Genomic DNA, 27,252 nt, shown 5'->3' with positions numbered 1-27,252 from the left:
GAGGCTTCTGTGTGTTACCTACTGGTTGAACATACATGAACTTATCAAGTGGTTACTTGGCATGTGTGTGGTTCTCTTAAAGGAAACCTGCAAATTCTTTGGTGCTTTTTAATCATTTCCTTTCTCGGCTGGATAGTCTCCATCCACTTCCTACAGCGTCACTTAGGTAAGGAAGAGCGACTGTAGGGAGAGCATCCCAAACCCTGTATAGGCCTCTGTGGGTACAGTTTTAAAATTCTATCTTATGTGCCTGTATATGTGTCTGTGCACCGTGTTCACACCAACGGCCTGCGGAGGCCAGAACAGAGCATTCCGCTGGAATTAAAGATGGTTGTGATCCACCGTGAGGGTTCTGGGAACCAAGCCTGTCTCTTCTCAAGGAGCAGCAAGTGCTCTTAATCACCACACTGTCTCCTCAGCCTCACGCTTAGTAGTTTTTAAGAAGTATACTTGTTATCTAAATTGTGTCTCTGACCCCACTTACTTCAGTAAGTTGGCATCTTTCCTCTGAGGACCATTGTCCATCTGCTTCTGTGGTCCACACTAAGGGGAAGGGAGCTGTCTCTCACGCTTCTCCTCATTGACCTAAGCTTCACCTCCATTGCTGTGAGAGGCTTGGGAGGACGGTGTTTAAACATGGAGAACAGTTAGTTGATAGCTTCACCAGAACTCACACACACCATTGCCTTTTCCCCTTTGCGTTGCTGTCAGTCAGTGGTTACATACTTGATCTAGAGAGAGATTAAAAACTTGTCAGACAATAGTGGGTCATGCTATAGAATAGCCCTAAGCAACAAGTTACTTAATGAATGAATAAATCAATGGAAATTACCACAGTACTCGGGAATAATGAACTGTCAGGAATGTGCTGAATGAGGTAAATAGAAAGAATACACACACACTGTGGTTATATTTGTATGAAAATTTGGACCAAAGAAACGTTAATTTATGGTAGAATTTCAGCCTTTGCCTGGGATGGGATTGGCTGCAAAAGATGACAGTGGATCTTTCCAGAGTGATTGAAATGTTCTGTACTGACAGAGGGCTGTTATACAGGTGTATTCTATTAAGTTTATAGCCAACAACTGTAAACTCTAAACAACTCTAAACACTGTAACCTAAATTATGCCTGAACTTGAATGAGGAGGCGAAGGAGGAATAGAAGGAAGAGAAACCGAAGCTGCAGGAGGAGTGAAGACAGCAGAGAGGGAGGGTGGGGCTGACAAGTGAGAGGAAGCCAAGAAGAAAAATACCCACGTGCCTTGTTCAGCCTCCCCAGATTAGTGGAAATTCTCTTCATTTTTGAGAACATGGGGAACAGTGTTTCCTGCTGACGGGAGACTTCCTGGGAATTGTATGAGGAGTTGATGTCTTGTGAGTAATGTGAGGGAAACAGAAATCTCTGGAACTCTGTCAGGGGACAGTGTATATTCATTCCCCAAATGGCCTGTTTGTATTTTTCAGATTTTCTGTGTGTGTGTGTGTGTGTGCATGTGGGTCCGTGTGCAGCAATGCCATGTGGGAGGGTGACACACCTTGCAGGAGTTGGGTCTCTCTTTCCAACATGTGTGACCCAGGGACGGAACTGAGATGACCACACTTGCCACCAGATGTCTTAAACTTTGGAGCTTTTGTGTTATTTTAGAATAAGGAAGAGAATTGCTCTTCGGCCAGGACTTCCCAGGAGCACTGGGAAATACCATTATTTACCTTTCATCTTTTCCCTAGGCTTAGCCTGCCTGCAGTTCTAATCTGCTTAAACTACAGTTCCACTGTGTGGCTGCTGCTTAGAAACCCCCAGGGCCTGCTCCCTCTTTCCTCTTAGGCCTTGCCCTTTACCAGCTAACACTATGGTCCTTGGGATAGTCCTCTGCCACTGCCGCTGTTTCTCAGCCCAGGAAGCACCCCTACCCCCACTCCCACCCCCACCCCTACCCCTGCCTTAGCCAGTCATCTCCCCCCTCCACACACACACCTTAGCCAGTCCTTTCTACAGGTGATACCCAGATGCTCCATTACTCATTTACACTAACATAACTAAATACCTGAGTAGGGCACTTAGGCAAGAAAGTGCTTTGTTTAGTTCACAGTTCCAGAACTCGAAAGTCCATTGGCAGAGCACAGACTTGGCCAGTTCCAGCCCCTGACTGTGAGAATAGCAGTGATGGGAGCAGGCACATGGCTGCCTCCCAAACTAGAAGCAGAAAGGACTGGACGGGACTGGAAACTTTGGCTTTTATAATAACTCTCTGGAGAAAGCCACCACCCCCACCCCCACACATACATACACACACACACACTCTCACTCACACACACACACACACACACACACACACACACACACACACACGTTCACATACAAATCCTACTAGATTGTCTCTAAAGGGCATCTTTAATAAGATGGCTTTCCCACTAGACCCCAATCCCAGAGATTTCACCACCTCCTAGGACCACCAAGCGGTGACAGCAAACCTGACAGTGCCCTGTCTGGCCTGTGCCTTCCACCTTGCGCTCTCTGCATGAGGAAATCCCTGCACAGGGGTGGGAGAACTGCAATACGAGCGTTACTGTGGATGTTAGCTTCCTGCACTTTATAAACGCCTTTCTCATATGCCAATATGTGTCACCTGTCCCCATCAAAGTGAGAAAACTGGGGGGAGATGAAAGCGGATGGATTTTCAGCTTTCACATCAGGTTAGTGATAACACCGAGGCCATGCCAGGCGCCCATGTGTTCCCCCACCAGCCTGGGAAAGTGAAGAAAAGAGCGAGTTCCCAGGAAAGATCAAATAGTTGCTGAAAAAGCACTTCCGAACTCCAAGGAAAACAGATCTTTCCAGCTGACTGCCTTCCCTGAGGCCTGAAGAGTATCATCTGCCAAGTGGCTATATTCTTTTGTTTTCTGAATAAACCACCCCAGGCCGAGGACTCTGAAATCTGTGAGAAGCAGAGTGGCCATCCACTGCAGAAATGTCTTTTCGTGAACTCCCCCAGGGACACAGGTGTAGGCACTAATGCACACAGAGAGCCTTGTCCCCAAACTTGATGCTGGTAGAGCAAGGCAGCTATTTCTGCTAGGTCAGGGTAAAATGTAAAAGCAAATGATTAACAGTGGACTGCTGCCTGCCGAAGCTGTGTTTGCAGCTGCTGTGACTGCACCGTACCTCTGGGGAAGGCAAGCCACCTCTTCTCTGTCACCTCAGAAGGAGCAGGCGTCATGCTGAACAGTCCAGCCTGGAGCCCACAGTAGACAGCTGTTGCAGAGCTAACTGGAGAGGTGGATTTGACTCCCAATTTCTCATAACTACCCATTTCCCGATAACAAATAAAACAGCACACATCATCCTGGGAGTGAGCACGCTAGTGTTAACAAGCTTTTGCCTACCACATGGACTCGCTGTACTGAGGAGACCACAGGCCCACAAATGCTCAGACATATTTACAGCTGTGTCTCTGCCAACTCACTATTGGAGTCTAATAGCTAATCTAATGTAATTGCTTTCAGGGACCCATCTCAGGGGTCCCCTCCATTTTCCCATTTACTCTGCCCTGTCCCTTTTCCCCATGTACCTTCTGCTTAAGGTTCCCTTTGCTATCGTTGTGGGCAAACGGTCACAGTTAGAAAATGTACTTCCTGAAGAGGGGATGCAAAGGCTCTTAGCAGAGGGCACAGGAAACTGGTCATATGAGCTGTGAACTATCGTGTGTGAAACCCGGCTCCTCTGATGGTGTAACCAGAATTACGCAGTAAGTGTTCCCTTTAAACCTATTTGTGCGGCTGTTTCAGAAATCCAGAGGACCGCACGTGGAGGAAAGTTACGAAGGGAAGAAAGAAATACAGGGAGACTGGTACAGAAAACCACACTGTCATTTTGTTGTTCCTCAAATAACCCACTAAAGTTTAACCTTGGTGTCAATTTGGAATTCCAGTCAAACGTATGATAGAGAGTACCAAAACGTGTCTCTTTATGAGTTCTAGACTTTGTCAAACATGGGGTCATGTCTGACCCTTAACAGTGTAGAGGACAAATTGTAACACATTAATCATGTGGATATTTGTAGGTGTGGGGACTTGGTCACCCAGACTTCTAGTCTCGTTCATTTCTTTTTTTGTTTGTTTGTTTTTTGTTTATTTTGTTTTTTGTTTTTTGTTTTTCGAGACTGGGTCTTTCTATGTTAGCCTTGGCTATCCTGGACTCGCTTTGTAGACCAGGCTGGCCTCAAACTCACAGTGATCTGCCTGCCTCTGCCTCCTGAGTACTGGGATTAAAGGCGTGCGCCACCACACCTGGCTCGTTCATTTCTTTAATGAGTGGAAAAGAAGCAGTAACTACTTTCTAGTTTACTTTTGTCTGATAGAAAACCATACATTTCTATTGTGCGTGTGTGTGTACCTGTTTGTGTGTGCATATGTGTACATGTGTGTGTCCATGCATTAGAGTTTATGCTTGTGTGCACAGATATGTAGGCATAGGTGTATATGTGTGCACGTGTATACGGTAGACAGAGGTAGACTCAGGTCTTCCTCCGTAAATCTCCTACTTGTTTTTCTGAGACAAGGTATCGGTGGGACTCATCAAGTGCTAGAATATTCAACTGCCCGGTTGAGCTCAGGGATCTTTGCTTCTCTGCTTCTTCAGCTCTGGACTTAGAGGTTGCACACCGCCACGTCTGCCTGTCGTGTGGATGCTGGGGAGCCAAGCTCAGGGTCTCAGCACAGTAGGGTCCAAGACACCAGCTGGGCATCTCCCCAGCCCGGCATCCTCATCGTTGTGCTTGGCTTTAGTCTCTCTACTTAAGCGTGGGGGAGGGTTATTCCCTGAGAGTGTGGGTAGCCGTGTACTGTGATGGAGCCCCGTTAGGGTCTTCCCCCACAGGCTAGGTGTGAATGCTCTGTGTGCTACGGGCTGAGATCCATGATAAAACCTGCCTCCCACCACTTGGCCTCACAACTTGCTGCAGTAAGTATCAAGTCAGATCGGCTTCATCTGGGATGCAAGTTGGGGGAGGGTATTTTTTATTCCTACTGTGTTGCTGAAGCACCATCTACACCCTCGTAATCCAGCCTTTCCTCTGCCTCTCCAGCAGCTGAGATTACAGTCATGTGACAACACAGCTCATACGACGTCATACTAAAACTCCCTGGGAATGTTTGTTTCTTCTACATTGCGAGCGTTGATTCAACACCCTGCATGGCACTGGTGACAGATTTCAATATGAAAATTGGATAATAAGCATGGACTCGGGTCATGAAGCTCTGGCTTCAGGAGATGCTCCCATTGTCTCCTCAATCTCCCTGAGTGGAGACTGGTTTGTCTAGTGTGGTGTTACTGTTGTTTTGTAGTAGAAAGGATTAAGCAGGTACGTAAAATGTACAGTATTCAAGCACATCGGCTAGAGTAATACAGGCTTCCTTGTTCCCTTCCTGAGTAGGAACTCGTGGGAGAGGGCGGCCAAGGGTTCCTATGGATTCTTTGGCTTGAGCTCTTGAGTCGGAAATACTGAAGGAAGCCTTGAGGGGCCACGTGGCACACTCCAGTAGCTTCAGCCAGTAGCCACATCACCCAGCACCTCCTTAGACTGCAGCTTTCAGGCCCCACCTCACATGCCTACTTCAGAATGAGACAGCAGGGCCCAATCAGCCTGTCTTCACAGGTCATCCAGGTGATTGTCACAAGCGTGAAGTTTGAGAGCTGCTAGTGTTTGGGAAATCCCACTGGACAGATTCATGTTCAGCAGCCGAAGCCAGCAGGCTTCCTGTCCACAACCCTCCTCCATGCTGAGCCTCTACCGCCCCCACCCCTTTTCTGAAAGAGGAAGGGCATGAAACCAAACAGCTTCTAAGATACTCTGTTTATGATGTCGAGTCTTCAGCCAGCTGTGGTAACATTTTCTGAGCATGAGCACACTCTAAAAAAATGATTGAGGGAAAACCTTATATTTGTGTTACCTCAGAAGAAAGCGTTAATGGGCACTGGATAGATGGCTCGGTGGTTAAGAGCGCTTACTGCTCTTGCAGAGGACCCAAGTTGAGTTCCCAGCACCCATATCAGACAGCTCATAACCACCTATCATTTCCACTCTAGGGGATCTGATGCTCTCTCCACATGGCAGACACATCTACATACACACATACATAAAAATGAAAGTAAATCTTTTAAGTATTACTGTTACAGAAAATGAATATAAGGAAAAAAAGAAACTTAGATTCGGAATTTCAGTATCTGCAGTACTGTGACTTTCTTGCACCCCTCTTTATGTGTATATGTGGGGGCATGCGTTCACATTTGTATGTGTGCGTATAGACATCAATATTGGTATCTTCCTCTATCATATTCTCCCCCCCCCCCCCCCCCCCCCCCCCCCCCCCCGTGTGTGTGTTTTACTGGGAATTGACCCTGGGGCCTCACACATGCTAGACAGGTGTTCTGTCACTGAATTATTTTTCCCGCTCTCTGAGAGAGTTGGATTGTCTGTCAGTGTCTGCCAAGGGGTCTTATGTCTTCACTTCCCTGGATCTGAGTGGGATTTACAGGCACCTGTGCTTCTGTGAAGGTATATCCACTTACTAATCTGCACACATGTAATGAGATTGCAGCATCCACCCGCTGAGTGCTCTGTGCTAGAAGTAGTTCAGGGTGCTGAGGGCACACAGTCGGGAAGAGCTTGCATTGACATAGACTGAGTCAAGAAGTGTGTGTTCAAAGAGCAGCTAGTCACACAGTATGGCTGGAGAGGATGAGGCAGGAGAGAATTGTGGGAGCCAGGGTAGAATTGCTAAAATACTTTAACATTTATTTCCAGTGCAGTAGGAAATCACTGTTAGGCTGGAAACAAGCTTAAAACTATCCCCCAGCTGTCCTGTAGAGGATGGTTTACAGGGCAAGAAGGAGAACCAGCTATAGTTCCACCGGTGTTTAACTCAAATATTTCCGTGAACCATAGAACGAACATCCTACTGGTCTGTCACTGTAGCAGCTGCACAGGAGCCTGTCTGGTGTGTTTTGTTAAGTCCCCGTGGGTGAGTGCCTCAATCGTTTCCAGTTTTTCATTATCATGAATAGCGCTGAAGTGAGAGTGGTTCCATCTCCATATACAGTTTTGTTGTTAGGACAATGTCTAACAGGGGAAGTCCTTGGCCAAGAACAGCATGCATTTGGAGACTGTTTCCTGACTCTGTTAGTTCACTTCATCTGTAATTGTTTCACTGGCCATTTTCCAGCCACTTAACACCTTTAGCTGATGACTTTTCTCAGGCCGATCCCAGAGTGAGGTAAGCGACAGTCCTCTCTGGAGACCCAAGAGAGTAATTATTTGTTTATAGGTTTGACCATTTTGCTTGTTTTCATTTTTTTCTTATTCCTGGCGCCCTTACAGTGGTTGTGAGTTACATACCATCATTGTATACTTCCATTGTCATCTTTATTCTCAGTGTGCACAACAAACAATAGGTCCTGGGTACGTTTGCCACTAACAGGTATGTTTTGGGGCTGTTGGCTCACGTGTCCCCCTCTTCACTGGCCTCGTGGTGGTGGTTATGTTCATGTTCCTTGGCCTAACTCTGTTGTTCTGAGTTAAGTTGTCCACATGGTTCCTCTGAACAGCAACTTGAGTGTGTCACTGTCCTAACCCTTGAGCCCTAGCAGTGACCAACACACCCCCATTCTATTCAAGTTCTTTAATTCCCAGAAAAACTTGAGGACTGAAAGTTATATATAGTTGGAGCTTTTTTTTTAAACAAGCAAAAGAAATTAGCCAGACTTAAAAAAAAAAAAAAATCTCTTAAAGTGCCCAAATAGGTTTTCAGTTCTCTCTTTTGATTTCCTCCTCTGTACTCTCCGTCTAGTTCTAGTTCTTGGTTTCTACCAGAAGTCAGCAGTCTTAGACACTTTCCAGCTTATAATTGAAAAAACAAAAACAAAAAAACAGAACCTGTGTCTTAGAAGCCATTGTTCCAACCTCTCAGACAACAGGGCTTGTATCATTGTCACACACTCACTCTGTGTACATGGGCCCTCGTGCATTCGCTGGGTGTCCCACTCCCCGGCCTGGGCAGCCTGTCTCCGCAGAGCCAGGGTCAGCACTGCAGGTTCTCCACCGACTTCTACATGAACTGGGCTATTCCTCCGTCACTTCTCCTTTTCATCAGTACAGTGGACAGGCGCCTGTCACATAGTTCCTTCCATAGGTCAGTGGTTAGCAGCAATTTCTACCATAGAAGAAGCCACAGGCCAAACGCTGAACCCAGAAGCCACATCCCCCAGCTTAGTCCAGTGTAATACGGCTCCCTTACATCTCAGCATAGGTAAGGAAGGCCGATCTGACCTTGTTCAGATGACTGAGGAGGTGACCTGTCCACAGCATCTAGGGTAGGAGGTCTCTGAGGCTTTTATCCCAAAAGGCAGAGAAGTCAGGCTGGAGTCGGACAGCCTAGCATGCCAGGAACAGCATTCAGGGAGAAGAGAGGCCGAGAGCCCCTCAGGAGCCACAGAAGAATTCAAAGGTGGCTGCTGCAAACCCACATTTCCTGATTCCCTGTGAATTCCTGACTAAGCATTGTCCCAGGCTGCAAAGGACTCTGCCTAATATGCCAGTCCTGTTTGTGCCTTTAAGAAGCACTGGGCATAGGTGTGACCACTCTGTCCCTGGATCCATTTGCTTTTCTCAGCTGCCGGTCACCAGAGAGATGCTTCAGGAAAGTCTGTGCTTAAACATGGATATTCACATAAAATCAGCTTACTTTGTGCAGTAATGCCACTCGTCCTAGTGCCTTCATTTTGGTGAACCTTGAAATGGGCCCTTTGATACGATGGAAACTGAGTTTTTCAGCACAAAAGTTATAATAAAATACAAGCATCCTTCAACCACCACCTCCCAAATAATACGTCAGAAATGTAGTAGCCTCTCTCAGTGGTACATATCTGAAATCCCAGTGTTGGGGAGGCAGAGGCAAGAAAATTGCCTCAAGTTCAAGGCCACCAATGGCTACACAGGGAGACCCTTCTCAGAAAAACAAGAGTTAAGTCTCAGCAAGATGTGACAGCTCACACCTGTGATCTCAGAACTCAGAAGGCAGAGACGAAAGTGCCATGGGTTCCAGTCCAACCTGGCTAACCACAGGAGATGCTGTCTGTGTAGGACAACAGTGCTAGGATAATAATTCCTTTTGTAAAAGAGTAGAATCTTTGATGAAGTGAGATCAAATGTGTTAAGCAGAAACACAGTATTTTCTTTCTTAATTTCTTCTCTCTCTTTGTGTCTCTCTGTCTGTCTGTCTGTCTGTCTGTCTCTCTCTCTCTCTTTCTCTCTCTCTCCTATAATAACCCACATTGTTGTCAATGTAATTAACTCATTCTGTGCAATCTCTGTTTAGGAGGTGGCTGGATATCTGCAGTAGATGCCTACCTGTCTTCAGGTGGCCAGGAAGTCTCTGGGTTCGTTGGTACCCAGGGCAGACAGGTTAGCCTGCCAACAAGAGAGCAATAGGGCTCCAGCGCGAGTCTGTCCTCTCACACACACACATCTGTTGGCGTCTACTAAACAACTACTGTCTGTGTGACTAGGTAATGCTACAGATGAACCACAGAAAGTTGCCCCTCAGGACTGAGGATAGAACAAGGCTCTAGCAGTGAACTCGGTCTAAAGCCCTTTTCTTTTGGGTGTGGGTGGTGGTGGTGTTGAAACATGCTCTAACCAAGTTGTCCAGTTTGAACATAAATGCACTCTCTGTAGCTCAGGCAGGCCATGAGCTTGTGTTCCTCCTGCGCCGGCCACTGTGCCACGTGGCGCAGCCATTCCTTTCCTTTCCTTTTACATCAGAGTGGTCCAGTACCACTTGCTTCTCACCAGTCACTGATCGTAGAGCCATGGCGTTGGCATGATCCACGCGTTACCGCAAAGAAGCCGATGACGCTCTCACCACTTACATACTTACATATAAACTAGAAACCTTCCTCCCAGCCGTGGCTTTCTGCCCTTCTAACACCTGGGAGGAAGAAAAGGATGTGTGGAAGCAATCCTGTCTTCAAACTGAAGGAGTGGGATGGAAATTGCCCTCCCGTCCTTCTCCTGCCCTGTAACCTCAAATAATGAAGGAGCCTCTTGGAAATGGGCTGGGCACGCAGCATCTATCTCCACATAGGAGGAGAGTGCTGGCAGGCCTTGGGCCTGGGACTCAGTGTGTGCCAATACACTTTGTGTCCCCCCAAAACCATCCCAGACTCTGCACTGCCATCATCTCAGCACCTCAGTTTTCTCCTTTGCAACCCTGGCATCTCCCCCACATAGGCATCTTGCCAGAAGCCTGCTCTTAGTTAACAGTTTAAACAAACTGTCTCCACACTCTGTATGTTAGTGGTGTTGAGTGACAGGATGATGTTCAGGTGCCCCGGGGACCTCGTATAGCTTTTTGACACCTCGGAGATATTTTTTAAACCTAAAAGATCAATAGCCCTGTGGTGGTCAGCTTTTTGCACTGAGGATATTTCGGTTCCAAAATAGAACCTTTGGGGTGGACATAACAAGGGGGCTGTCTCTCCAGCCCATTGGCTTCCCCATTTGTTCTCTCAGAGATGTAGGCTGTCCTTGGTAGGATGGGAATTAGGGTGATAGGGAGCTACTGTCACACAATTAACCTGAACACCAAGAGGCAAAAAAGCAGTGGGGCCAGGAGGCAGGATGTTACCCTTGCTTTGACATGCTGTCATGATGTCACTTGATCTGGACCTTGGGAAGTGTTTGCTGAAGGGTACCCAGCCAGGATGTGCCTGCCCACTCCAGCCTCCTCCCCCACTGAGGTGGGCTTCAATAGAGGAACACGGAGCCGAGCATCCTCTGGCCTGGACCAACAGCCTGCAGACAAGTGCTGTCATCTTAGCTCCTGCAGTGAGCTCTCTGGGGCTGCGCCTATGGAGCGTGGAGAAGGATGTTCCTCACGTTCCCAAGCCTTATCCTGGGTAGCGCACGCATCCTCTGCTTAGTTAGCCACTGTTCTCTCAGGGTTGTGTCCAGGAATAGAATGGCTGTAGGGAAGGTCGACTTCGTCTTCAAAAGATGTGAAGTTGCTTTTCTTAGAGTTTTGATAGTGTACACACTACCAAAGCTGTAAATGAGTTTCCTTTTCCACATGTTCACCAGCACTTCCTCAGCCCATGGCACGACCTCTTCGCATTGGAATTGCAGCGTTGAAAGGAAGGGTGATGTTTGTGGCAGGTGGTGTGTTTTGCTTAGGTTGGAAGTCAAGTAAGATGTTTTGTTTTGTTAAATGTCAGGTGAAGTGGGTTTTTTTTTTTTTTTTTCTTGCCAGTTATATGTAATAAAGCTTTAATTTAAAAAAGAAAAAGCTGGCACTAGCTCTGTCACCTGGCTTTAACTGCAAAGACTCTGGTACCTCAAAAGGAAGATAAAAGTGCATGCATTTGTTCTTTCCAGAAGAAACAATCAAAGCAAAGAGGAGACATTTGAGGCTGAGGTTTTAACTTGAGGAGTCAAATGTTTGAAACACAAAAGAAATAGCAGTGACCAGAGGGCAGGTCAGCAAGCGTGCCCTGCGCCATGGGAACGGTTGCAATGCTCTGACAGAGTAAGAAAACTTAGCAAGAAGCCTCCAAGACAGCAGGGCTTGGCATGCTCTGTCTGTTCCGGGAGTTTCACGGGTCCACTGTTTGTGGCAACATTTTTGTTTTAGAGTACAACCTGTAGGGAAGATGGGGATCCTGAGAGAAAGGGGAATGGCTGGGAACGGAGGAGTCTAGAGAGCTATTTATCTGTGGAGACACTGAGAAGAAATAGGCTGTTAGTATGTAGGACCCCCTTCTCCCCCCCCCCCCCCCCCCCCGGGCAGGTCTGACAGTCTGCAATCAGCCTTTGCCAGAGAGAGGTATGGCAAAGCTGCTGCCTGACTTACTCCAAGTGTGCACCATTGAGCCAGAACTGGAGCAGCACACCAAGCCACACTCCAGTCACCATCACCCGGAGTCTTATAAGGCTCGTGCCCAAGAACAGGCCAGTTGGCTTTATGCTGGGACATACATAGCACTGCTTCCCTGAGTCCCCATGTGATGACTCTTGCCAGTGAGTGAGCGAGTTCCCACCCTAGTCCACGCTGCTCTGTGAGAGCACAGCTGCAGAACAAACTGCACTGCTCATGCAGACCTGAGAAGTAACTGCCTCTTGTGTGCCGTGATAAAGACAGTCCCGATTGGCCCGACAAGTGCTGACTCTCTGCAGACAGAGGGGGCCGGCGGCCCAGTCTGTTGTTGGACACCAGCTGGTGCGTGCTTCTGCAGTGGGTGGTAGAGCCGCTTTCTGATGTCCTGCATTGCAGATGTCCATCGGCTACTGTCTGTCCTCGCGCGCTTAAGCTACCACCTACACAGCTGCACAGCGAGGAGCTTCCGTCCCCTACTCCCCACAGCCCCACGAGAGGCTGTTTTAGTGCAGGCCCCTCCAGTAGTGGGACTTACATAAGCCCGTAGCATGTCACCTCCGCAGGCATCCGTGGTTCGGAGCCTCATCCTCACACAACAAGGCTACCCCTCCGCTGCCACTGGGTGAGCTCTGAGGGGTGAATTATGCATAGAGAGGTAGCTGGAATGGATGGAGTCATTTGTCCAGCTTAGGAAGTCACATCTTAGTCAGCCAAGGCTCTGTAGGCCACCTACGCACAGTCCTCCCTCCCACTCCCACTCCCGGCCTCTTGACTGGCTCCTTTCTGCTCTTCCTCTCTCCCCAGTTTCTGTGTATCTGTCATGACCCACTCTAGCTCCCACGAAGTCTTGGATAACCAACCAAAGCTGGGCCGTTTACAAATGCTTTGGCTTATCAGCCTCTGGTTAAGAGTGTAGGCCTTAGGGTCAGCCATGCATTGGCTGAAATCCAGTTCAGACTAGCTGGGAAGGCTGAGAAAGGGTATCTCCGACCTCCTCCCACTGGCTTCCCCGTCCGTAAAGTAGCAGCATCAGAATGTAATAGAGACACTGATGACATTCAGCTCACCAGGCTATTGGTAGATCAAAGACAGTGATTTCTACGTTGCACAGAGTAAACTGTGTGTACTCGGGAGAGTCAGCACATACCACCTGGCTTCTGCCTGCTTCTCTACTTTCACGCCTGCCTGCCTGCTTCCGTTCCATTTAACTGCAAGCTCCTCTTGAACAGAGACCCAGTGAGCCAGGCCTGGCACGTAGCTGAATGCGCTATAAATAAGGACAAAAATTAAACCAGCCATAGGGCCACTTGCAGCTCCTTGAGAGCATCATGCTGTTGGCGTGCTCTCCAGCGTGCTGCTGCTTGCTCCCAGTGGTACCCTGTCCTTTCTGATGGAGTGGCCAGTCACCCCCTCACTTCCTGACTCAGGCCATCCCTGTGCTGGTCCCCTCCCTCCCTCTTCGGTACTGTAAGTTCCCTGAGGGCAGAGACCGCTCACCTCCCACAGTGCCTGTCACAAAGAGGGGATCAAAAATGTTTGCTGAATGAAGGCTGGAAGCAGGGACAAATGTAGGAGCAAGGATATGGGCAGAAGGACAAAAACATGAGGGAAATGAAGCAGTTGAGAACTGGTGATCCGTTACTATGGTGATTTTCTGGGTATCTTTTGTTTGAGGGGTGGGATGGATGAAGTTACTTTGTTCTTGTTTTCTTACTTCCTCATCTGAGCTGTAAGTAGAACCAGTGAGGATGAATAGAGTTGGCCTAAGCTGAGGGAGGACGTAGGTGCAGAAGCCCCTGAGCCACACCCTACGTCGTCCTTCACGTTAGCCACAAGGACACATGGAAGTCTTCTGAAACCTGCACTTAGAAAGGACACCTGAAGCCTAGCACGAGTGGTAAGGTAACGCCTGCGGGGCACGCGCCACAGGGCTCGGTGGTGTTCCACAGGGGTGCATGAGCACCAGTGACAGCCAGACTCCTCCCCCGTGTGACCAGGTCACCGCATCAGGGCTCACGGTCAGCTTCGGGACATGCTCTGTGGCTTCCATGGTTCTGTTTGAGCCTGCGAAGAAGGAAAGCTCTGGCCTCTTCGAGTGTCAGCACCAACACACACCCTGGCAAGCTTCCAGGTGAAGCCCCATTGCTCACCAGTGAAAACACCAGGCTCCAGGCCACACAGTCACTCTGCATCCTTGATGCTCACTAATGCCACTGCTTCCGGTCCTTTTTAAAACAAGAGCCTAGCCCGGTGTGGTGGCGCGCGCCTTTAATCCCAGCACTCCGGAGGCAGAGGCAGGCGGATCGCTGTGAGTTCCAGGTCAGCCTGGTCTACAAAGCAAGTCTAGGACAGCCAAGGCTACACAGAGAGACCCTGTCTCAAAAAAAAAAAAAAAAACAAAAATAAAAAACAAACAAACCAAGAGCCTGATACTGAAAAACTAAGATATCAGAGACAGTTAGGAAGCAACCTCCCTGTCCCTAGGTTTGTCTAAATGCAGAGTATGCCATTCAAAAGACAGCCAGCATAGTGCGTGGGGAATCCATTCAAGTTCTTCAGTTTTGTGAGTCCAGTGTTTCTTACCTGAAATACCCAGGCATGGTTGCCCTGAGGACTAAAGGCAAACATATTTCAAGTGCTGAGAAGTGTTATCCTCTCAGTTAGGAGTTGTTATACCTCATTGTCATTGTTTTCTTACTCACAGGGGCTTGGTGGCCATCGATAGACAGACAGGGACACGTGCCCAACAGATCCAGGCTTGATTTCTATGTAACATTCGCTCCCTCCTTGTTTCCTTCAGTCCAGACACAGGCTGCCTGTCATAACAGGAAGACCCCACCACCTACACCTGCCTCTCCCTCTAAAGTATTAGGACGCACCCCTGACTGATGCGCTTCCCATGCCTGAAGGCTAGAGCTGGTGAGTTAGGGTGAATAAGGTCATCCAGGGTTCGCGCTGGCCTGATGCCAAGCCAGTCCTTAACTGGTGTCCCAGCATCACATTCTCATGGCACGGGAAGTAAGAGGGAAGGGGCAAGGCACATACCAAGAAGATAAAGAACCTAGGTTTTTTACAACCATTTTCAGTCAGCCCACCAGATGAAGTGAGGTGGAAACAGCCAGATAGAAGAAAGCCTGAGGGTGTGGTCTTCGGTTCCATGGCCATAGGCCTACCTAGAACTGCCACTGTAGAGTGGGCAAGGGCCATCTAGTGGTATGATGGCCAGTCTGCCACACCCTTCTCCTCCTGGCCTTTTCTGTGACTCACTATCAGAGATTGATTTGGGCCTCAGGATTGTTAAAACTATGCTTTTGGTTATTTTTTTAAAAATATTTTGTTTGTTTGTTTGTTTTTTTACGACAGGGTCTCTCTATTATGTAGCCCTGGCTGTCCTGGAACTTGCTATCTAGACCAGGGTGGCCTCAGGAGTCACACAGGTCCCCCTGCCTCTGCCTCTTCGGTGCTGGGAATAAAGATATGGCCACCATGCTTGACCCCAAACTGTGTCCCTTCAGGCCTTGGACAACCCTCTATGGTATCAGAATTATCTAGGCTCCTGATTATTCTTTAAGAAAACACTGATAATTGTAGTAATAATAATACAAATATTAATAATATAATATGCATGTCAAGTAAAAGCCACCTTACCATGCATTTATAAATCAAGTAATGGTGTATATAAGTTGTATGGTAGCTCATAAAACATTTATTCCTTCTTTTTTCATTCATTTACTTTTGTTAACTGGGATTAACTGAGATTTTTGTCAGGATTAATCATGTCATCAAGTGGGTTAGCTGAGGCAGCGCTAGTCCCTTCCTCTGAGTAGCCATTTTGTCACCCCAGATGCAGTTTCTAAGAGCCGCTGGGAAACAGTGTTGGTGCCTGCAGGTGGCCCCATGTTCTTATCGCCATCCTTTAATGTCGACTAGCACTCTGCAACCTAAATGCAGACCTCTTATGAAAGACCAAAAGACTGTGGAGCCAGGCTCCGCTGCAGAGAGGGAATCAAGGAAGGCAGAGAGCAGCACCCCAGATTCCCCACCATGAAGAGGTGGGCGGAGCCTGGCTGGAGTCCGCCTCTCTGTTTCCTTTGTCGCTGCTCTTTGCTCTTGGGTCTCTGTTGAAGCCACAAAATTCAAGCAGAGTGTGTTTTCCGACTGCCTGGTTTATCAGCATTCACACCAAAGCAGCTGCTTCTAAGCTTTGAAATTCTAAATCAGGGCCTGGCTACAGAGGCTGTTGCCGCTGTGCCACTGCGTTCCTTGTAGCATGAAGAAAGTGCCAACATGCAATCCCAGCGGCTGTGAGACACAGGGCTCCGTGTCATTCTTCAAAGGAGATGCCTGTCTCAGTTCCAGACTTGCAGTGTGGATGGCGTCTGTGCTCACACCAAAGTGTCAGGCCGGGTAGATTGTGCTAGGGCTGTTTCCATAACCATACTTCAGAGCTAAGAGGCCATGCGGAAGCCGTGTCCACTGTCCCACAGGCTTGCTCCCTCTGCGGCTTTTCTTTTTTTTACATGTGTGTGTACCAGAAAAGGTTCCATGCCAAGCCATGGCACACACGTGGAGGTCAGACAACTTGGGAGCAGTCACTTCTTGCCCCGCAGTGGGAATCAAACTTGGATCTGTGGGCCTTGCTGCAGGTGTCTTCCCTCACTGAGCCCTCTCACCCACCCCTCCGTCTGCTGCCCTAAGAGGTTCCTGTCTAGAGCTGCTGAAGAATGCACCGTTTTTTTCTGAAAGGCTGAGGCGCGTGCAGAATTGTCTGGCCAGGAACCTCCATGACAAGAGATCTGCAGAGCAGTTTTTTTGGGTTTTGTTTCTTTGGCTTTTGTTGTTGTTTTTGTTTTTTTGTTCTGCCTGAGAAGGAACCTGCTCATTGATTCTCATTCTCCTTCCCATAGCAGAAAAGTTGCTGATGCCTGTTCAGACAGCCGCTTTGCACTAATGCGTTTGCTCGCATCTATGCCAGGTGACACTGTGACCCCTGGCCCTCAGCCAGCCCTGCTACCACTGTTCTTAAAACAAATGAGGCCAGAGAGCCAGGTTTGGCCCCTGAGACCCAGATGTGCCACTGGCTCTCCTGTTTCCCTGCGCTGGTTTGTGAGAAGACTCCTCCGTGCCTTTGTTGTTGTCGCCCTGTGGTTGTTTCCACAGAGCGTGGGCAGAGAAGGTGGGAACATGCTTGGCTGGGTGTCCGCAGGGAAGAGCGGTGTCTTCTGGTAGACCTTCAGTGTTTTACTGGAGTGTCCAGTTGAGTAAAGTGGGGCTGCTCACTCCTTTGGGCTCTACCAGGACCCAAGCAGCCACAGTTCAAAGGCCAAGCTAGCTGTGCCAGCAGGAGAGGGCGAAGCCACAAGTGCAAGGCCAGCTCCTCCTGCTAGCATCCAAAGAGCCCTGTGCTGCTTGGCCCTCCCCTCCCTAGGGCTGGCCAGTGCACAGCTCAGCTCCGAATGCTGCCTGCTGTAGGACTGTCATTCCTAGGTGGGTGGATTCTCCGAGCGCACAGGACTTAGAGCCACAGTTTCCTCAGTCTCCCCACTCCTGGTTCTGACCCTGTCCGCCCAGGTCTGCCTTGGTTACTTAGTGTCCTCGGGTTTGACATCATGGCTCAGCGTGTGATGTGCCTTAGTTACCTGTGTGTTCTCACCACCTACTTGCTGCGCAGCCCCGCCCGCGCCCCGCCCGCGCGCCCCCCCCCCCCCCCCCCCCCCCCCCCCCCCCCCCCCCCCCCCCCCCCCCCCCCCCCCCCCCCCCCCCCCCCCCCCCCCCCCCCCCCCCCCCCCCACCCCCCCCCCCCCCCCCCCCCCCCCCCCCCCCCCCCCCCCCCCCCCCCCCCCCCCCCCCCCCCCCCCCCCCCCCCCCCCCCCCCCCCCCCCCCCCCCCGCCTGCTGAGGGGAAGAAGTACGCTCACTGGCCTTGACTGGTTGGTTAGCTCTTGTGCCTTCCACAAGTTGTCTCTTACTATGTTTTGCATTAGTTGTTCCCCTCCGCTCTCCCAGATTTCTGCTTTATTAATTAATACATGGTTGTTTCAGTTTACATACAAACTCAGTCAGGAGCTGAAACAAGGGATATTTCCTGTGAAAGAATAAAGGCAACCAAATCTCATTATCAAAGTGGTGCATTGTCACTGTACAGTCTCTGCAGAGACAGACCGAGAAGTAAAATCAAGCTCAAAGCGCAGTCTGCCGTTGGCATCGCAGTGATTTCATTCTGCCCCTCCCCCAAGCACATTCCGGGCGTCCTCTTCAGAGTTGCAATGGCGCAGTGCTCTTAGACACACGCACTGCTTCAGTGCTGATGAGCAAGCGCTGCTCTCTTCCGCGCCGTGGGCATACCTGATATATTCACCACCCTCCATTAAACAGCTGCATGCTTTCTAATCTCCCAGGTGATAAACAGCATCTCATAAAATAGCTTTCAGCACAAACTCACAGGCCAGAAGGCATGCCTGTGTTAAGGCCTCTTGCTGGCATTACCAGTCTGCTGTACCCAGAGTTTCTGTACTAATTCTCAGTCCCCACAGCAGTGCAAGAGCTTACTCATTTCAAGGGACCTTCGTCACTACTGGATTAACTGTTAATCTGTGAATTTAATCACTAATCAAATCACTCACTAATTTAAACTGCTTCTCTGATTACTGTGGAAAGTGGCATTTTCCCATAAGCTTCAGGGAAGGGGGGGGGGGCATATATAGGTGTGTATGTGTCCCTAAAGGTATTTCCCCATTTCTCACCTAATTGGGTTATCTTATCTATACAAATCTATTTTAGAAATATATATCTACAAAAAACAACTTGAACATAAATGCTCATAATAGAATTATTCAAAAGTAGTATCCACGATGTCCATAATTTCTAAACGGATAATACAGTCATATCATGACATGACAGTGCATGCTACATTACAAGGGAATCTTAAAAGCATTGTGCCTAGTGAAAAAGGGCATCACCAAGGCTGTGGGCCATGTGATTAAATCCATACAAAGTGTCTTAAGAGTAAGTGAGTCCATAGAAACCTAAGGTAGGTTAGAGGCTGTCAGGGAAGGTGGGGGTCAGCAAGTGACTGCTTAGTGCACAGGGTTTCTTTGGGGATGAGGAAAATGTTCTGGGATTAAACAGCAGTGATGGCTTCTTTATAAATACCCTTGGGAACCCATTGTGCTACACTTTAAGGGAGTAGATTGTCTTCTTCTTCTTCTTTTTTTTTTTTTTTCAATTACATCAACAAAATAAAATGTGAAAGTATTAACCAAAGGGACTGTTCTGTGGTCTGGAAGAACTGGGGAAAGTGGGGTGCCCTTGTCGCCTCCTGAGTCCTTTGGTACAAACAGGGTTAAATACCCTTACTTGTATCAGCAACTTCTCTCTTCTGCCAACTCAGAGCAAACTGGGTGCAAGAAGTGTCCCTGTGCTCCTTCGGGGCCCTTCCATGGTTTGATTTGCTGTTAGAACGCCATTTGGCCATTTAAGGTTTGGGACCCCATCCAGCTTTTGGATGGCTGACAGCAGTGTTAACACTCACCCTCGGGGTCTCGCGCATCCGTCTCCCTTCCACTAAGTGCTTTCAAAGCTCCAGGCAGTTTGAGTGGGAGGTGGTACAGGAGCAAAAGACACCGCAGTCTCTCAGCCTGCGGGCATTCTGAACAAGCAACGCCAGAGATGATTCCAGGCACTGGAAAGGTGCCTTTTCCCTATTGTGCTGCTGTGGTTTGTGAATGATTTGTTTCATCCGCTTGCTCTGCAGGGCGGGACAAGATCCGTCCCCTTCTGTCCTTGTCCCCTCATCCATGATCCGATGGCCAGATCCTGTTGCTGAAATGAAGCTTTGATTTAACGTGGAGTAGGTCCAGGTTTCTGGCCCATGCCTGCGGTTCTTCTCTGCATTGTGTGCATCCTAGTGTTGCATGGCCTTCTCATCTGAGACACTGCAGTGTGTCAGACTGTGTTTGGTGGGCCCTCCTCCACAGGACTCTACCACGAGTAGATGCTGACTTTGTGTTTGGTTGGGAGGGGGGGCGGGTTATATGAGCATTTCATTTTATGAGATCATTCGCCTGTAAAGTGAATCATGCCTTAAATGCAATAGGAGAGGTCATTATATACCAAGAAAACCGATGCCACCTCCCTCGTGGTATATATAAATACTCCTGCCACAACTAGGAAAGATCAAGAAATTGAGGGTTTCTTTAGTTTTGTTGGCTCAAATAGTTATTAAGATGCCAAACCGCACCAAGGAAGAGGTGACTCACCATCCATCCCGTGGTCCAGCACCTCCATAGAAGCGACTCTTCACAGCATGGAATGTGGATGGGAGACCAGGCAACAGCCCTAAAAACGGAACCTTGCTCTCTCTGCTCTTGGAGGTAGTGTCAGTAGGGGGTCCCTCCTTGCCTCATACCATGCCTTTGTATGGACTTGCAGGGCTCCATAGTACAAAAAGCAGCTTTGTCACAGAGGTTCTGAGGATGAGACACGGACCCTGAGCTCAGCTGTGGACATGTTCCCCAGCCTCATATTCCTCACTAATGAAGTACAGGAAAACAACAGTGCCCGTGTTTGTGGAGTTAGGAGGACTTGGTGGGATTGCATTTTTCGTTGCCCGGCGCAGTGCCTGGCATACCAGTGAGCGCTTACAATGTTGGCTATGACTGCCAAGATCTGGAGCCTTCCTTTCTACAGTGCTCCATCCCATAACTATCTGTTCATCTTCTACAAGCCTCAGATAGCATCGTGTGTTAGCTCACCGCTGTGTGGGCCATAGCCAGCACATAGCATGACTGGGGTCTCTGTGTCAGCAAGGCTGAAGTCAGGGTGTCAGCTGAACTGTCATCCTGAGACCATGCTGAGGAGGGGACCTCCATTTCCTAACTCACACAGGCTCTTGATCCAGCTCAGTTGCTATGCTTTGCTGTGGTTCTGGGGCCCTGCTCCCTGGCCGGCTGTGAGCACTCCTCAGCTCTGGAGATCCCTCACAAAGCTGGCCACATGTTCAGAACTGCAGCTGAGAAGATCTCCACCTTGAAGGCTCTGCATGACCAAGGCGAGCCATCGCCTTCCAGGGCTTACTCCAGCTCAGCTCATCAGAGAGAATGTCTTGTTTAAAGTTGGCTGTGCCAAGTCACACAGCCTGTTGTCATAGGAGTGACCATCTCACTCTCACATCCCAGGACTGGGCAGGGAGTGTTCTTGAGGGGCAGGAATCTTAGGGGGTGGGGGAAGCTCAGAACTCTGCCTGCCACAGTACAACCTCAGCAAGGCGCATCTTCTTATCTCGTCCCTCCAGCTGGCAGCAAGTAGGTTTTTCCAAGTGGGCAGAGCCCCATGCCGAGGCAACGCTGGGTGGACCCACACCAGGGCCGTCTGTGGCTCAGCCCCCAAGGCCCTACAGTTGCACAATACAAACCCAGCTGGATCTCTTCTTTGCCTTGGGACCTCCAGGAGTGCTTACGTAACCAAGAGGCACTGACAACGTAGTCTTGCTTTTTCTCCAGCCTCCTAACTCCTATGACCTCTCTGACTGCACCCAAGAGGCAACGCCACCTGCCCTCATGCATATGCCATCAGGGTCATCTGGCCCTGTGTGCTTTGAAGGAGGAAGGCCCCCTGTGCACAGGATTGGCAGGAAGCATGGATGGCAGGTTCTGTTGTAACCCCCCTACCACTGCTTCTGGCATGTTCTGCTATCTAAGTCCTGCTCTGGCAGTTATGTGGAGGAACTCTTCGCTCAGCTGCCCCGGCTTCTCAAGGAATTCACTGTCTCTACGGAGAATGCCGTAAAACACTGGAGGTCAATCCTGTGGATGTTTGTGATTTTACAAGCATCAAAAGCTGGAGGCCAGGAACCTCCTCTCTCCGCCCCCTGCCCTCCTCCGTCTCATGCCAACGCCGCTCATTAAGAGGAGGGTTTGCTCAGGAAGCTGCGGCTGACCTACAGCTCTGCTCTGAAGTTTCCATGTAGTTACTCCAGTCACCGTCCCTGTTCCTATCCGCCATCAGGAGATTTGCCCAGGAAAGGGGGATGCCAGAGTGGAAGAGATAACGTGAGGCCGAAGGAAGAGGCAAGTCACATCAGAGTCCTGGCTGGCCAGGTTTCACCTACCCTTCCCCAGGCCTGGGCCGCCCCCTAGGCTCTCAGGGCAGGATCGGAGGGTGGGAGGCTAAGTCTAAGGGCTGTCACTTCCCCATACTCTCCTAAGGTGGCTCCAGGCTAACAGCCTACCCACTGGCTTTCCCTAGAGTGTGTGACAGAAAGGGATTTGCAAGCATTGCCAGTGTTCTCATTCGGGCTTTGTTTGCCAGCTCAGCACCAGCCTGAAGTCTTCTTACACACCCTGTGGAGCGTGGTCGTGGGCATTGCTCTTGGGCTGGCAGCGGAGAATGTGGAAGCACTGCCAGGGTTTATGTACCCACAGACTGCCATCAATAGCCGGCAGTGTGCGCTCACCCAGGCCCACCCTGGGTCAGGACGTAGCATACCCCCAATGCGGCAAGCCACCTTCTCTCACTGAAGGGTTCGAGGCCACACAATGGCATAAAGTCATCATACCGGCTGTGCTCGTGGGAGCAGGGTGTGGCCAAGCTTCGCTGTGTCCGGCAACTTCTTCCCCGGTTGTGTAATCCTGCTGGCGCACTTGAAAAAGGTCTGCCTGACTACACAAATCTAAGTAAGCCGAGTCTTTCGTCTATGCAGAATAGAAACGGCCCCACAGCTTTTACAAGGACTGAAAAACAGGGCTGTAATCCGGACATCTTGTCCGTACTCACAGGAACAGGTTTGTTAAAGCGCACCTCTGACCACACTTCTAAACAGGGACACATGGACTAAAGCCATGGTACGCGATGTGGTGTCTTACTGATCAGAACCCCAGGACCCCAGTGTTTTCCAAGTGCCACTGTCAGTGCTGCTGTCCCCCACAGATCAAAAGCAAGTAGAACAGCAAGCAGGTCTGCTCCATGCTGGCAGACATAAAAACCAGCACACGGAACTGAATAATAGAAATATTCTTGTTTTAGCCCAAATGCCCAGAAGTCTGCCTCATGGCAAGGAGCCTGAGACCACTGAGTGCGGTCCGTAGTGTCTTCTGACTCTTCCTCAAGAAATGCTTAGTGCCTGACGAGGTGAGAGGGAGAGGACCACAAGCTGCCACACAAGTCCTTGTGATTGACTCTTGGTGTCTGTAGCCTGCATTCTCCCCCCCCCCCCCCAGGTGTGTGTGTGAGAGAGAGAGAGACACTATTTCTGTCATTACAGTCCATTTGTTCATTTGTGTCCATCAGTAAGAGAAAAGAGTAAGCAAGATCTGTGCAGAAACATTAGTTAACTCGAAGTGTCAAATGCACCTGACATCTGTGGAATGCAGCTGTGTGCCTGTGATACACGTTGGCAGTGAAGCAAAGGACCAGCAGCCAATCCCTGATTTCAAGGGACTCTTGGGGTTATGCCTTTCCCTGAGGCTACCTGCATTGTTAATCACTAGCCACACTGCAGGACTCTTTTTGAGGGACTTCAGAAGGTTGTCTTTTGTTTGGTCGGTTGGTTAGTGAGATGCGATGCCCTGTTTTCTGCAGGAGTTCTGGTAGGGGTTGCTTTGTTGCATTAAAAAGGTGGTTTAGAATGAAAGCTCTCATTGGCTTTAGGTTTCAAAGAAAATCAGGATTTCTCCTGGGTAACACTAGTAACGTTGGAGCTTTGGGGGAGGGGGGTGCTTGTTGCAGGAGGCTGTTCTGTACATAGGGGGATGTTTGGCAGCAACCCTGACCTAACCCCGCTAGATGTGCAAGTACCCCTTTCCCTGAGTTTTGACCACTGAACACGTCTGACATTGCCTGCCATGTCCCCTGGTGGACAGGGGTGGCAGATGTGGAGGTGACCCTGTGATTGTAGGCTCACACCCTCCACTGAAGCAAGTCAGTGAAATCTCCGAGAGAAGAGGCCCTTGGAGCAAGTGTTTTCTGCGGGGTCCTTGCCAAGCCGCAGAGCAGCTCTCTGCAGGGGAGACTTACTATAAAGTGAGCGGGGTATTTATCAGTAGATGGAGCGGCACTGGCAGCAGGGGTGAGACACCCTCAGAAAACCATGCCTTAGAGATAGTTTGCATTTCCCACTGGAGGCTTGTTAAAACCATCCACTGACCTTAAGTAAGAGAACAACTTGGACACAGTATGCTGTAAATGAGTCTCGAATGATTTATGAGGAAATGGGTTCCAGATTTGGTGATCTCAGCTCAGGCAGTAGGCGGCTGCCTGATAAACATCCCTGTTCTCAGGACTGTGCAGTCAGCGCAGCATTTGCTCAAATGTAGGATGGGAGGGCTCTAGGGTGTCTGACGCACTTCCGTGCCCTGGTCTAGGAACTGCCACCGGGCACCTCCTCACCCCATGACAGCTCCCACTTCGACATGAATTGCCTTGCATGGTCTCCAATCTCCTTCTGTTTTGTGCCAGCCCCCAGCCCTGCCTTCCCCTGTGAACATGTGTCAGTTTACACGATGTCACATGTTTCTCATTTGACTCTGGCCCCAAAAGCTACTTTTCCAAGTTTTGGCAGGGACACCTACTGCAAGTTCTACGTACCCCCTGTCCACTTACATACAGTCCAGAGTGCTAACATTTGGTACCTGGCCTTGTATTTGAGTAATCTTCACCCCTCACATAGTCGAGGAGGCTGGGTGTGGTGGCACATGCCTTTAAGATCAGCACTTGGGAGGCAGAAGCAGGAAGACATCTGAGTTCCAGGACAGCCTGGTCTATGTAGTGAATTTGAAGACAGCCAGAGCAACATAGTGAGACTCTGTCTCCAAAACAAGGTACAGAATTTTCTCTCCTTGGATTGTTACTTATTCAGCAACTGCTGTGTCCTGGGCATTGGCAATATATCTGTAAGGAATGGACCTTCGTCCACAGGGCAGTGGGACAAATGGACAGGCCATCTTTTAAAATGGCACAGTGGGTTCCAAGCTAAGGAAAAGCATAGAAGCCGGCAGGTACTGGAGAAAGCTACCACCCTCGGCCTGTGGAAAAGGGGGCTCTAAGAAGGCTTCCAAAGAGAAGTGGTGTCTTAACCAGGGCATGATGGATTCCTTGCATTTCTAGAAGAAATGGCAGGTGTGGTCAAGGCCACATCCCCAGTCAGGAAGGTTAGAGCCAAAGCAAGAGTGAGGTGAAAATGGAGCAGCCACTAGGCGCAGTGCCACGCACTTGTAATCCCAGCACTTGGGGAGGCAGAGGCAGGCAGATCTCTGTGAGTTTGAGGCCAGCCTGGTCTACAAAGTGAGTCCAGGACAGCCAAGGCTACACAGAGAAACCCTGTCTTGAAAAACAAAAACAGAAAACAAAACAAACAAACAAAAGGAGCAGCCGTGAGGATGCCCCTCAGGATTCGGATGGGAGCAGCTGGGTCTCTGGAGACCCAGATGAGACTCCCAGGGAAGGCAGGTGTGAGAAAGGTAGAGAGACCTGACTCAGTTTTTCCATCCACCACAACCTCTAGAATGTAGCATAGCAATGCTCTTGTAAATGCTTTTGAGAATGTCAAACACTAATAGAACTTTGAAATGCTAATTAGCAGCTTTCTGGAGGCTATCATGACAGCCTCTTTGGTTCTGCCCAGCTTTATTTCCCATTTTGTAGCCACTTCTTAGTTTTAATACTGATCATCATCTTGTGGCTACAGAATCAGCGTTCACAGCGGGGTACCTGGTAAATAGCTCTGGGGTTGCCTCCTGCCCTTTCCAGCTCACCTGGTGTCTTCCGTAGACCTTGCTGTATTGGAAGGTTTTAACTCACTGTATAACTCACGTCATTTTTGGAGGTGACTAAAGAAAAAGAAAAGAAATAGGCAGGCTGTCTTTGGGCAGGTGTGTGGGGATGTGGAATTTGTAGGGGCAGAGGCCTCATGTGAGGGAAGTTGCATGGTTCTCTGTGATCTGCCATCATCCAGAGCACATGAGAAACAGAGAGCTGATATATGCGCTAACACTAGCCCGTTGCCACTACTTTAGACAGCCTGGTAAGTCTGCCCTCTTCCCTAGTGAAGTGTCCAGGAAGTGTGTGTTTATGTGCCTCCTTTTCTTCCTCAGGGATTTGGATAATGGGCTGTGTGCAATGTAAGGATAAAGAAGCAGCGAAACTGACGGAGGAGAGGGACGGCAGCCTGAACCAGAGCTCTGGGTACCGCTATGGCACAGACCCCACCCCTCAGCACTACCCCAGCTTCGGCGTGACCTCCATCCCAAACTACAACAACTTTCATGCAGCCGGGGGCCAGGGACTCACCGTCTTTGGGGGTGTGAACTCCTCCTCTCACACCGGGACCCTGCGCACGAGAGGAGGGACAGGTAAGCCAGTAGCAGGCAGGGGAGCCCAGAGCGCAGCTGCATGTACAGTCGTTGTTGGATATGTGGGTGGGGCTGGGCCACCAGTATGTGGCAGTCAGAGGACAACGGTCAGAAGCTGGTTCTCTATTCTCATGTGGGTCAGGGCTAGGCAGCAGATTCCTTTACCCACTGAGCCATTTGCCCAGACCTCGGCTATGCTCTTAATTATTTGGGCAACTATATATCTGTGCTTTGGTTGACTCATTCTGATTAGCTTTTAACAGAGGAGTTTTAGTCAGCTTCATCCATCATCTACCATTTAAAACAAAAGTCCTCATCTACCGTTCAAAACAAAAGTCACCCGAGTTGAATATCCAAGATCAAAATGCCTGGAGGCCTCTTGTTACTGCTCTGAGAATTCTGCACTGGTTAGGTCACTGCGTGGCCCTCCTTGGCCTGTATGCCAAGTGCTCCCACCTCCCCGTCTCCCTAAGTACCCAGCGTGGCCTCTTTAAAGCACGGCTGCCTGAGCCTCACCCTGGGCCTTCTGCAGCAGAGGCCTCAGGACTGGCTCTGGGGTGCACCCCAAGCTCTCCAGTGCTGGTGCAGCCCTCCCTCATTTCTGGAGTAGTCTCTATCTGTCTTCTTCCCACTCCTGCGCCTGGCAGCCACTTCCTGGCCAGTGTGGTTATTTGGCAATGTGCTTTTATCATTTACCTCCTCTTCTCGGTATTTGGACCTGACCAGTCCTCAAGATTTTCATTCATTTCTATAGGTCAGTATTCTCTGTTTGTATGTGTGTTGTTTTGTTTTGTGTGTGGTTTTTTTTAGACAGGCTAGCATTTTGTGTAGCCCAGGCTGTCCTCAGACTATTAACAAGCCCCCTGGCTTAGTGGGTGTTGAGATTTATAGGCAGACAGCGTCGCCCTGGCTGTGTGTGTTTTCATGTTGAGTTTTGTGTGCTAAGACCATCTCGGATTCTCTCTCTTTCCCCTTCCCCC

At 49.5% G+C, this 27,252-nt stretch overlaps 1 protein-coding gene across 5 annotated transcripts in view; it reads left to right on the top strand.

Annotated features, from left to right (window-relative positions):
• The window catches only part of Fyn (FYN proto-oncogene, Src family tyrosine kinase), a 192,833-nt gene that overhangs the window by 116,314 nt on the left and 49,267 nt on the right, over window positions 1-27,252 (top strand). For 3 of the 5 annotated variants that reach the window (XM_051164535.1, XM_051164530.1, XM_051164532.1), the window contains one exon: window positions 26,015-26,272. In XM_051164535.1, coding sequence (XP_051020492.1) covers window positions 26,026-26,272 — 247 coding nt within the window. In that variant the 5' untranslated portion in view covers window positions 26,015-26,025. Of the gene's footprint in view, window positions 1-3,786; window positions 3,849-26,014; window positions 26,273-27,252 lie in introns of all 5 variants that reach the window. The other 2 variants (XM_051164531.1, XM_051164534.1) reach the window with 1 other exon arrangement.

Source organism: Acomys russatus, chromosome 21, assembly GCF_903995435.1.
Source record: "Acomys russatus chromosome 21, mAcoRus1.1, whole genome shotgun sequence".
Lineage (NCBI taxonomy): Eukaryota > Metazoa > Chordata > Mammalia > Rodentia > Muridae > Acomys > Acomys russatus.
Note: the sequence above shows the minus strand (reverse complement) of the source record. Positions and strands in the feature narration are given on the sequence as shown.